The 12,572-nt window shown below is 34.9% G+C and overlaps 1 protein-coding gene across 1 annotated transcript; it reads right to left on the bottom strand.

The window, feature by feature from the left end:
- Positions 1-1,821: 1,821 nt before the first annotated feature.
- LOC145617192 (uncharacterized) lies at positions 1,822-11,159 on the bottom strand. The gene is made up of 10 exons (XM_081671878.1): positions 10,784-11,159; positions 9,809-9,852; positions 9,036-9,159; positions 8,532-8,676; positions 7,025-7,596; positions 5,269-5,605; positions 4,800-5,019; positions 3,614-3,706; positions 2,519-2,962; positions 1,822-2,347 (listed from the first exon to the last, which is right to left on the bottom strand). The coding sequence occupies exons 1-10, from the start codon at positions 10,956-10,958 to the stop codon at positions 2,015-2,017; spliced, it is 2,487 nt and encodes an 828-aa protein (XP_081528004.1). The 5' UTR covers positions 10,959-11,159; the 3' UTR covers positions 1,822-2,014.
- Positions 11,160-12,572: the final 1,413 nt, after the last annotated feature.

The raw sequence follows: 12,572 nt of genomic DNA, 5'->3' as shown, positions 1-12,572 counted from the left end.
TATGTCATGAATATGACTTTACATCTTTTGTAGGATTAAGATTGATTTTCATTTTTTCACTTCCCTGATTATAACTACATCGATCGATAACAATATCAACGTCATTATCTAATACAAAATGATCCGTAAACTCAATTATTTAGATCTCTTTTGGAAAGCTTGCTAAAGACATGCACAAAACAAATCAACTTACAACACAAGGCCTTCAATTTTATTCTATTCTTCCAATCCTATAAACTTTACTTCTAATAAATGGTCTAAATCGACACATTTGCCTTCATGGTTTCGACTATTGGCACACCAATCATGGAAACAACACATTTACCTCAACAAATGCATCTAAAGCACATTTATTATTGTTATAAGAATCAACATGGAAATAATTTTACAACTCTCATCTAGAAATTTGTTTAAGTTCCACTCTTAAAATTTGTCACATTCATGTATAAAACAAGAGCCCTAAAATTTGTGCAACAATATATTACCTATGGCTATGAATTCTTAGACCCAATAATAGGTAATTTATTATTTATATTTTGATATTCTTGGGACTCCTTAAGAAAAATACTATTCAAAGGAGAATTAATGAAGTTGAATGTGCTTTATCCAACATAACGACAACAGTGTTCGCATAAGAAACGGACCACACACAATTAAGCAAATGTTAAGGTGGCAACACTGTTCCTTGCCTGTAATTGTTTGCAACAATATCTTTGATTTGTTCCTCTCATTGTCTCTAACCTATTCATATTATTAATATTAATACAATGCTTCAAAATGACAAGTTATTGCTCCATATTTAGGAAAATAACAACTCATAATATTATGGTCCATATTTTGAAGGTATACCATACTAATCAACATTTTTGTATTATAGTAATTGAATACAGATCTTAGGATTTGTACAATGTACATTCAATTCGCAAACACAAACCCTAGGTATAAGAAAATTGAACCATTAGACAAAAATAACCCTATTTGTTTTTTGATAAACCTTCACACTGATCTCCAAATCAATAACTTTTGGTTCCAAAATTACGAACCCTGCACACATTTAAGGGTTTTACTTGTACCCACTCGATTAAACATAAACATGCGCAAGCACGAGTTTATCTGTTCAATAGGGGGTGAATTGTGAATACAACAATATCGAAAAAGAGTGGTACTAAACACACGACGGAGTACTCCATAGTCTATGGTCCATACGGGTAAATGTGAATATGGGAATAAAGGAATAAAGAGAGTTAAAGCGAAGTATACCCTAGTGAAATTGAGGGAACATATAATTTTGGATCAAAAAGCAAAAAAAAAAGAAGCAAAGTTTAAGTGACAAAAACTGTTCCTCGGGATCAACAAAGAACTGCCGTATCTTTTGCCGGTTATTTACCTCTTTACATCTTTCACGGTTTCCCTATGATAAAGCCGAAACAACCCCAGCTTTATTCCCCATCAACATTAAAAGACTGCTACAAAATTAAAGGACCAGATAAACTGCTTTTTCCTCTCTTAACTATTCACTTTCATAACACACCTGAAAAGAATTTTTCTCCTCATTCAAATCAATCTAGTTGTACAGGATATACAAGATAACTTCAAGCTGACAGAGCAAAGTTCTGTTAGAACAATATAATAACAAGCGGTACACTTGGGATGCAAGCCGTAATGGTCTGAGAACTCTAATCTGTTCAAGAGGTCAGGGATTCGAAAATAGAAGGAAACATAATATAATAACAAGCGAGAAGATGAAATTGTTAATATGAACTTGTACTATCAATGTTGAGCACGCTAAGGATCTGAAAGAACAACATCGATAGCATGGTGTTCAAAAAGGGCTATGTTAGATTATATTAGGTTTACGAGAGCCAACGGCATGAGACAGGAGAGAGTGAGACAGCTGAACACCACATATTCTATTTAATAAAATTGATAAGAGTTGGGGTCATAATAACAAGAAAATTTGGAACCTGTACCTAATAATCCATCCCTGACATTAACAAGCACGGAATGGATTAGCTTAGAAATTTGTTGTCCAGTTGTGATGACTGATTTGAGGCTGCTGATAACCCCCAACCTGTGCACCGGGAGCTGTTGGAGCAACTCCAACTCCAATATTGCCACCACCCAGATGATGGGCATTGGGCATTGCAGTCGGCTGGGGAGGATACATCCCGGGAAATTGCATTTGAGAAGATTGCGCTACACCTGCTCCATTGAAAGAAGCATGACCTGTGTGGGACTGTAAGTAAGCAGCAGGATGAGTTGCCTGCCCCTGCATATTATAATATGGAGTTGATTGCATCCCAGGATGATCCCTGTGATTCTGAATCCAAACTTCAGAAGTTTCAGCCTGAAATGATAAAGTAATGAAAGATAAGGACAGAAACTAAGGTTCCAGATGTTTTTATTGGTAGCCATCTAGTCCGAAGACTCTGAACATAAAATGGTCACAATTAATGTCCAAGTAATAATGAAAGAACACACTTAAATGCATAAGAAAGATAATCCACAAATACCATACCTGTGGATTAGGCACGTAAAGGTTGTTATCTTTATATTTCATGCGGGATGAATCATCAAGACCTGTAGGTCCACCAACAACTCCTGGAGCATTCATGGCATATCCAGAGGGGTTAGCCAAATTGCCAAAGCCTGTAGGACTGACTGCAGGAAAAGGTTTGAATTGTTGAACCCCATACTTAAGGCTGTTTGCAGGAATATGGGAACTGCCACCGGGCATCAAGACATAACTGCTTCCATTTGAAAGGTGGGGAAAGCCAGGGTTGCCAGAAAACCCAGGAACCATTGGTGGAACATAGAGTGGAGGAAGATACTGCCGATATGGCATGACATTAGCATAATGCGAAAGATGAACTTGCGGATACATCTGAGCCATAGGTGCCTGCTGCTGCATCATTCCTACAGAAGATGACGGAACACTGTTGGCAGAGTGTGATGGTAAAGCCTGTTGATACAAGCAGATTAGTTTAGGTACTGACTGAACAAAATCGAACTCAAAAATCCCAATTTCAAGCATTATTAACATGGCACATTCTCAGCAGTCAGCACAACATCAAAAAAGAGCTGTAAAGATTTAGCAAAGAGAAAGCCTTTCCATTTACTGATGTCTTAAAGTACTCAATTTCTTCAATATGGCCCTGTTATGGTATTTGATAACTAATTAAATCATGAGAGCATAATGCTTTCTCATCTTTGCACATAAGAACAAGAATCCAACTCCTCACCCTAAGAGCCCCATCCCCACAACTGTCAGCCACCACAAGTAGAGGTGTCAAAACCACAACCGATCTGAAACCGACCCAAAAAAAAAAATCCAATTCAGATTTTAACTCACATGGACACAGTGATTTAGCACGACACAAGTTTAAAAATAGATCCGACCCGACCTCACTCAAACCCGATCCGGACATACGAATTGACACCTCTACCCACAACCCAAAAACTAACCCATAGTGTGTTTCAAAAAAAACATAAATCAACCAAATGCTAAATATGTCCATGACATTCATATTACACAAATGACAAATCCATTTCACAATAACAAATTAAAAGACAGACTACTTTTGTTTGTAAATGAATTGCAAACAAAAACTACCTCCTGAGGAGAGGGTAGACCAGATCCACGTACAGCATCATCAATAGAAGGTCTAAAATATGACATATCGTAAACTGGTTGTTGATCATATGCCTGCAGACAAACACACAGCACACTGAGTAAAGCCATTAAACTAAAACACATCTTCCCATATGAAACACATAGCTTGTAAGTCTAACCATGAACATCAAATTTGTACAGATGACTATCAATCATAGTATCATACTCAGGTCCTTACATAAGCAGTTTATTACAAAATTCAAGGACTATTCTACATGGTTTGTTAATCAACTAGAAAAGCCTCTCACATTGTACTGATTCCACAAATTGTATCCACACAATGACACAAGTTGACATTTGCCAAAGCAACATTAAGAAAGAGAGCTCTAGTCAAACCCGTAACCTGTGTTTCGTGGACTTGGCTAGCCTAAGTAGATGATTTATCTAAACATAAGCCCAAGTGCCCAGCTCAAAATCCAAATAGATCACTTTAACAGACCATCAAACATTACCAAACAGATGAAAATATAAAATAGAGGAGAAAGGAAACAAGTAGCATTGATTCAGAACAGAGAAACCCATCAATTTACTACACCAGAGAAGATAACACAAGCTCCAACTGTCACAAAATAACTTATGTAAGGCTGCTGATAAAAAGCCACAAGTTCTTGGTCCTTAATATGGCAAATTTCATGACCTATTGATTTATCTAAGGATTTTTCCTAAAGCCCCAGCTCAATTTTACAGTCATTTATATTTCAGAGTGCATTGTTTAGAGACAATTTTGAGGTATACAACATAAACTCTTTGTCAATGATTAAGACATGATGCCAGATAGCAGAAGTAACCTCTAGAGTGGAATAAAAATTCATTTCAATTCATCCTTGCAAACTGAACTGGTCGGAGGTCAGAGGTCTATGTTCATCTTTGATATTGTGGACAAAATAAAAAGCATTCATTCCCTGCCTTGCTTTAAAACTCAAATGTAGTATTCTAGTCTACACCCTCATCGTCAAGTCATTGATAAGGTATTATATAAATATTCCACCAGCAAGGCTACTATAAACTAGCATTTGTCCAAAAGCATGTGAACAGGTTCGTCTTGTTAAAGAAAATCAGATAAGAAAAATCAAAGTAACAGCCACTTAGCTATATAAAAAAAGGGAAAAAAAAAAAAAAAACTTACGGAAAAATTAGGCAATTCTGTAGACTCCTGGTGTTGGTGGGACTTTGAAGCTGTCAAAGATGAGCTGTTGTGGACCAAACCCATATCACTAAAATCTTCTGCATTGGAAATACCAGAGGAATCCTTTTTGTCAGGCGACTGGTTTTCAGATGATGCCCTCGACGGACTACTAGAACCAGAATTCCGAATTTGACCATCAGCAGAGCTTATCTGCTGGTTGCTGCATTGCAGAGAAGAAAAGACATGCTACTAAGTTCATATATCAATGAAAGTAGTAATGGGCAATAAAACTAAAACAATTGACTTTTACAGGTCATGAGAAGCAGGACATACTGCCAAAATAATAGTTCAGGAAGCTCAATACAAGACTGTAACTCAGATTCAGGGTCTAATTTTGAGTGTCAAAGCATTGAAAAATTCCACTAATACATGTTAATTAAATAAGAATAAGCCAAATAATTCAACAAACCTAGAAGATGCCTCAGGTGTCTCCTCAACTCCATCGACTGCTTGAGTTGTGGAAACAGAGTTCTCTGCAATATCTGATTCCAGACCAAAAGTTCCAAAAGTCAGCCTACATCGGTCATTCTCGGGAACCCGAATGTGTTGAGCGATAATGACATTTTGACTCTCCTGAATGTTTACTTGAGAGAGCTTATCTTGCAACAGCTCCACTTTGTTCTCAACATTTTTGGAATTATTAGCCAGATGCAAGACAGATTTCACAGGTGATCCAATCACACCTGGACTTGACACACTAGACTTCTGAGTTGACTTGGGCTTCCATTCTTTACCAGGCAAAGCACCTAAAGAACATTTCAATATCAGATTTCTAAACAATGTATATTCAACTCAATTGGAAACACAGCTCTGTATGTAATAACTTGAAAAGGAAATAATATTCTCCAAATAAGAAAAGACTGAAATAATCTAGTAGGACTAGAACAGCATACACCAAAAAATATATATAAATGCAAACATGACATCTGAATTTCTGGGGCTACGTCTCCACAAACCTTTGAGTTTTCTCAACAATTGGTAGTCTTTAACAACTTCCTGTACTAGATTCAGGTACAAGAACCCTTTAGTTGAAAGTCAAGTTTGAGTGTTCAAATAATCAGGCAAGTATTGCTTGATTGCTTCAGCAATGTAGTGACTAGAACTTGAATATTGGCTCAAAAGTAATTTCAAACTTTCTTTGTCTCCAAACAACAAAATAATCCTGTGTACTTGAATTGACAGTAGTCTTTCAGCTTACCTAGCATCCTCTGTCATTTATCAGTTAGTGACTTTGTGACAAATAAGGGGCAGTTAAGGCTTTATTCCAGTAGTTCAGTTACTGAATCGATATTAGGTTTCAATCAAAAAGAAAAACTGATAGAAAGTTCTATTTCCCCCAAAAAAGGATCCAATTTTCCAAAATCCTGATTTTTTTTTTTTTTTTTTTTTTTTGAGGTAAATCTAATTTTCCAAAATCCTGATTCATTAGATTGAATGTTGTAATTAATAAAAGCATTACTGCGTTATCCTACTAAAAAACAAAGCATCCTTTTTTAATGAAAAGAAAGCACTAGTACTCATTTTCATACTTAGTTGGAAATATCAACATATATCTTCTATTGTATTAGCCACCAATATCGTAATATCCAAAACTCCAATGGAAAGTTAAGATTTGTGCATGCACAGCATTAATTCCCACCAAAGCAGAATCGACTATTTTGGCTTCCTAGGAAGAATACCATATCAAAAAGAAATATTAAGCTCAAGAAATCTGTAGGAAAATAGGAATAGAATATTTTAAAAAGCTGGACTGCTGAACACAAGTGAGAGATTCCAACTTTAACACCAAACAGGGCACTTCTGTCAGCTCTCTGCTTGTGACTTCTAAGACAGGACATGCAGCTAGGTTTCACCAGAATAGGCTGCATAAGTTTGTAGATGTTCAATGAGTTTACTATCCCTCAGTTTTCGAACGCCCTAACAATTGCAGCAGTATCAGGTCAACTAGATCATTTTGGGAGGTATTATGAAAGAATGCTTCTTTAGGTATTAGTTCTTTTGGTGATTAATTAAATTATGGTTTGCAATAAATGATAAAAGTATAAGAAAAAGACAACTGATTGTAAGAAAGATGAGATAATATTTAATCTGTTATCTAGATAAGACTTGAAATATCATGCCACAACATTGGAATTTCAAGGCTAAACACAAAGTGTAATACATACCTTTCTGATGAGGAACAGATTGTTGATGCAATCTATTACTGAAGTGGCTGTTTGATCTGCTTCCAGTGGAGCTAGCAACTGCAGATTCCACAGCAGTAGCATGAGTTTGGTCATGTCCAGAAACAGCATTAATCAGCTGGAATGGTTCAGCTGTGGATGAACTTCCCACGACTGAATTAGTATTAGAGATACTTTGCTGAGAAGACAACTTCGAGCTATTATCTGAAGATTGTCGACGACTGCCAACAACTCCTACTTCACGCCTAATAGCGCCAATGGCCACAGAAGACCTAGAATCGGGTGATGGAACATGCACAGGATCTGAAGCAGAAGCATAAACACCTACAGTATTGGAAGATACAGTACTAGCGGCTTGGGAATGCGAATCGTTTGGCCTCGTCACTGTACCTTGTGACTCAGAATTTTTAACAGCTGATTTCTTCTCAAAAGGCCCAATTCGAGAGTCAGAATTTAAGTCTCGGGCTATTTTAGGCCGGAAATCACGCACACTATTGGAAGTTTGAAAAGAGCGCGCACTTGAGTGTCTCTGACAGTTAGGCACTGCGGATGAACTGCCATATCATGAAAAGCGATGCAGCTCAGAAAACAGAAAAGCAAAGAAGATAGAACAAAGAGGAACATCTTAAGAAAATTTACATAGGCTGGTTTTTAACAATCATCTTGTGAACATAATTGAATATTACTTCCTCTATTCCAAACTGATGCATCCTTTGTATATAACACACAAACCAATAAAAGGTATAGTGTGGAGTGATTGACATATATGCCCATGTGCTAACCATAAAGGCTTATGTACTAAAGGTAAAGTTTGGTCCTTGCCTAAAGATTAGGGTAATTCAGTAATTTTGCACATAAAATTTTACTAAAAGGAGAATAGATGCATCTATTGTGAAACATCCCATTACGGAATAAGATGCATCAATTTTGAGACAGAGGTAGTATAAAAAATAACTACTGAACATCATCTAACATGTTTCATGACTTTAAATAAGAGCTTATATCTTTTGTAAAAACTAAAAACAACATAATGATGTCATTAATATACTTTGGACAGATACAAACTATATTATAATTACGTTTATAGGGAGGCGCATAGGCTAGATTGTAATTGAACTCAACCCTCTAAGCTGTGTAACAATAATCTTAGCCGCTAGAATATCTCTTCATTCCTATAATTGAAACATTCATGATAGAAAGTCCACTCCATAAGGAAGAGAGGTGGATAAGGTCATAAAATTCCAAGATAGGTATAGAATGTATAGCAATTATAGCATGCACCAGACTTCAATATGTATAAAGCAAACAAACCAAAATATAGAAAAATTATGATAGCAGTACACAGATAATGGGTCTTCAGAGAAAATCACACAGCAATTGTAATACTGCATAATACTACCACCTTACAGAAGTAGAAAAGCAGAAAAATATAAGAGAGCAGCCATAACAGCCCAATTAAGTGAATTATGGATGAGACAGTGAAAGATACCTTTTCTCAGAAACACTGTTACTTCGCTGATCATTGGGCAATGATGAAACTTGAGTTGAAGGCCTTGAAGCCTTGGCATCTCTATCAGAATTTTGATTTACCCTGCTGTCTCTCACAACACGAAACTCCCGACTTACTCCAGCATCTAGAATAGAAATTATTATCAATGGAGCATTAGGTGGTAATTACTGTGGGATAAATGGAGTACTAGGTTCATGTAGACAATCACAACATTTATAGAATTCAAAATTTTGACTCAAAATAGAGTCATCTTAAACTGAAAAATCAATCTGCTCAAATCAACATTCATACCTATCAAATAAAAGATGCATAATCTATTCAAGATTAATATTTTACTACAACACTGAGATGATTATTACTAGCATCAAAATGTTTATACAAACAGAGTCCAAATGGTTTCTATTCGTATTAAACAGGACACAGACTGAAAAAATAAACAATTTAAAGAAGAACAATAGACTGGGTTGTCAAAATTCCAATTACCATTTACAGGATTCCTTCTGTAGCCTCCTCTGTGAACATTACGATTAGAACCATAAAATTTCAACCCTTGACCTGTATGTTCAGTCCGTTTCCTTGGCTCAACATGACCATTGTAACCTGCATTCTGGGAAATAATACCACAATTTAGTATCAGATTCTAAGTAGTATATATTAATTTTAACCAATAAACAGCACAATAAAGACCTTGACAATCAACCCTAGACAACAACATAAATTTATATAATTGAAAAAATAAAAATGACCATACATGAGAATAAGAGTTACAAAGTGGCATTCGCAAAACATTAAGTAATAATGCAACAGAAATTTAATATATACCATGTATTTTTAACACAAATTAAACAGACGAAAATGTATACTTGTATATTCCTTTTACTCTATTGACCAGTATTTCCAGTTCAAAATGAAATCTATAGCACACATACACAAAGCCACCCCCAGAGGACAACACATAACAATATATACTTGAATAAGTCACAAGCTCAACCTCAAATACTCATAACAACAGAAGCCCATAGTCACAACCAGGTAAAAGGAGCATAGTCCAAGATAACTGTTTGCATACAAGGAATTTACAAAGAAACCCCAGCAAAGAGAATACATATATATTTTTAAAAAATAAAAAAATACAAAAACAAAAACAACTTAAGGGTAAAAACTTGCAGCAGCAACAATTTGAACACAAGTAATTTATTTGCTGAATCACAAAATAAACAATATACACATTTATGACAGGATTCTCAAAAAATTACCTCTTTCTTCTTCTCTCGTCTCCTTCTCACTTCATGAAAGGGATCTGCCAGGTGAAAATCAATAAATTAAGACTGTGTAAGAGTGTAAATTTGATCACTGTTAACATGTTAGATGAGCAATCGGCAAACTATCTACTAACAAACTAAAGCTCACCAAAAACAAAATTAGATGGCCTATACAGTCCAGAATAATCGTTTAACCCAATCAACCTACATTTTGAAGCAAAATCTTCCCAGCTAAATGTTGCATAGACATGCATATCATTCAACCAATATATTCCTAAAAACTGCCACTAGTCTTGCAATAATGAGAAATCGATGCCAAAAAAAAGTCAGAAACACTGTAGTCTAAACCCTCACAAGACTCTCTAGTCTCTAGAGTACTTGAATCGTTCGAACTAATTCAGGGCATCTTGTAAAACCCATAGATTATATATTTATACGTTGCATCGCATCATCTCCACACACACAGAGTCCCATTTTGTAACTAGAGTATCATATAATAATGTCTTACATCAATTCAGAAATCTAGCCCTAAGAGCAAGAAATTACGGCATCACATTCGACAAAAGTTGCCTCATTCCTCTAAAATCTCAGTCTACTCCACATTGAGTAGAGGAGGGGCATTATTTTTCTCTACCTTCTCGTTCCTAGCTTCGAAAAGCACAGGGTAAAAAAAAAAAAAAAAAAAAAAAGACAGACACAATAAGCACACACAGTAATACAGTACAACAATCATCAAAAACCTAAAAGATTTCATAAAATATAAGCTTAAAACTACAAATACTTCATGATTACACCCACTAATTAAGCCCCTTTTTAACATGCACTTCAAATTAGCTACTAAAACAGTAAAACCCCAGTTCCCAAACCCTTAAATTTCAAAACAATCAACAAACCAAAGACCCCAGAAAAACCCAGAAATGTGCAACAAAATTAACATCAAAAAACCCAAAAACATCAAAGAAAATATACCTTGGTTCAATAATTTTTGAGCAGTTTCATTAGGGTCCATATTACTTTCTTTGAGAGTGTTGTAAATTTCAGAATCAGAGTGATTACCCACAATTTCTTTGATCGATTGAATGGTTTTCTCCACATTAGCAGAAACAATTGCAGTCCCACCTTCAGTCTTCAACATAGTAACCATATTTTTTTCTGATTAAAACAGAAGAAACAAAAACCAAAAGGCACGCAGAACAACAGAAAAATCCCCAAATCTTAGAAATTAAACCCTAAATTTACGTAGAACGAAGAAGAAGAGTGAAAAACCCTAAGAAAAGAAAGAGGTAAAAAAGGGTTTTAGGGTTTGCATTAGATGAAAGAGAAGGCGGAAGGAGAAGAAGGGGAATGAAGAGAGAGAAAAAAAGAGGGAGAGGGAAGTTTTTTTGGGGGAGAGAGTAAGAGGAGAGAGAAACTGTTTTTTTAAGGGTTTTGAATTTATTTTTGGCCTGATTTTAGGATGTCATTTTTTTGAAAAAACTTTTTTTTTTTAATTTTTTTTTTTTCACATAATTATTTTGGCTTTTTTTTAGGAAAAAAAAAAAAAAAAAAAAAAACCATGGTTTATATACATTGGGTTTTATACTTTAATGGGTTGGATTTTGGAAGTGTTTGGGCTTTTAAAAAGAAATTTTGGTTTTTTTTGGTTTTTGCTATTTTGAGTCAACCACTAATGCATAATTATGTGGGGTGGAAGCCTTTTAGTCTGCTACTATGTTTAGCTCTTTTTTCTTATAGTCATTTTCCACATTAAAAGTATGATTTTGAGAGGTTTTAAGGGTAATAGACTAATAGTGAATAGAATGGTTTGGTTAATGATGAATTGGTTGATCAAACTAGTTTCATTTCATCACCAAAGATGAAACTTAAGCTTGAGTAATTAGGCGTATGGTTTGGTGAAAGCAATGTTAATTGATATGAGTTTATCCCGAAATGATTTATATTAGTTAATATGAATTGGGTTCTATTCTTGACTATCTTAATAAGTTAACTAGACTTTAAAATAGTACCTTATTACAAGGTAATTAAGGACTTTGTTTTGTAAGTTCCCTAGTTCGCCTTTAAATGATAACAAGAATTATGAGGAGCTCTACCTTCTTAAGAACCATGGTATTTCGTAAAAGATTATGCTATAGTAACGATACACCATAGAAAAGTTGGTTAACATGTTACACCAAGTACAAACCTTAACTATTGAGTTACACAATACAACTCTCTATAAGTCAACGTAAAATCCAAAGAAAATTATCAAAGTCTTGCTTGTTGTTCATCAAGTTTGCTCTAAAAACATTTGCCAATTTTGTTTTGTCGACAAGTTATGCTTTCGCATAAAGAAGACAGACACTCCTATCAACCAGAGATGTTCATATGTCCCTTACATTTCGTGTAATGGGGGGCGTTCCAAATTTCTAGAGTCAATTTCAACGAAGACTTGAACATGGACGGACGACTTATACATATTATGATGAATGTCAATCATTAGATTTTGATAAACGTAAACTATACTCAGATAATCGTCAGAGAAAAAAAAAAAAAAAAAAAAAAAGTTGCTTATAATTGTCAATATTCTCTTAATAGCATTATTTAATCCATATAATAGGATGATCAATTGTTATTTTGATCCTAAGTACTTATAATCATTTATTTATATCACACACCTTTCTTCAAGTTAAGATGAACATCAAAGCTTGTATAAAGTTTTGAAACAAGCTAGTTCAGAACAAATTTTAAAGCCGAAACAAGGAGAATAATTACAGGATGA

This window comes from Chenopodium album, chromosome 26, assembly GCF_948465745.1.
Source record: "Chenopodium album chromosome 26, dcCheAlbu1.1, whole genome shotgun sequence".
In the NCBI taxonomy this organism is placed as follows: Eukaryota; Viridiplantae; Streptophyta; class Magnoliopsida; order Caryophyllales; family Amaranthaceae; genus Chenopodium; species Chenopodium album.
Note: the sequence above shows the minus strand (reverse complement) of the source record. Positions and strands in the feature narration are given on the sequence as shown.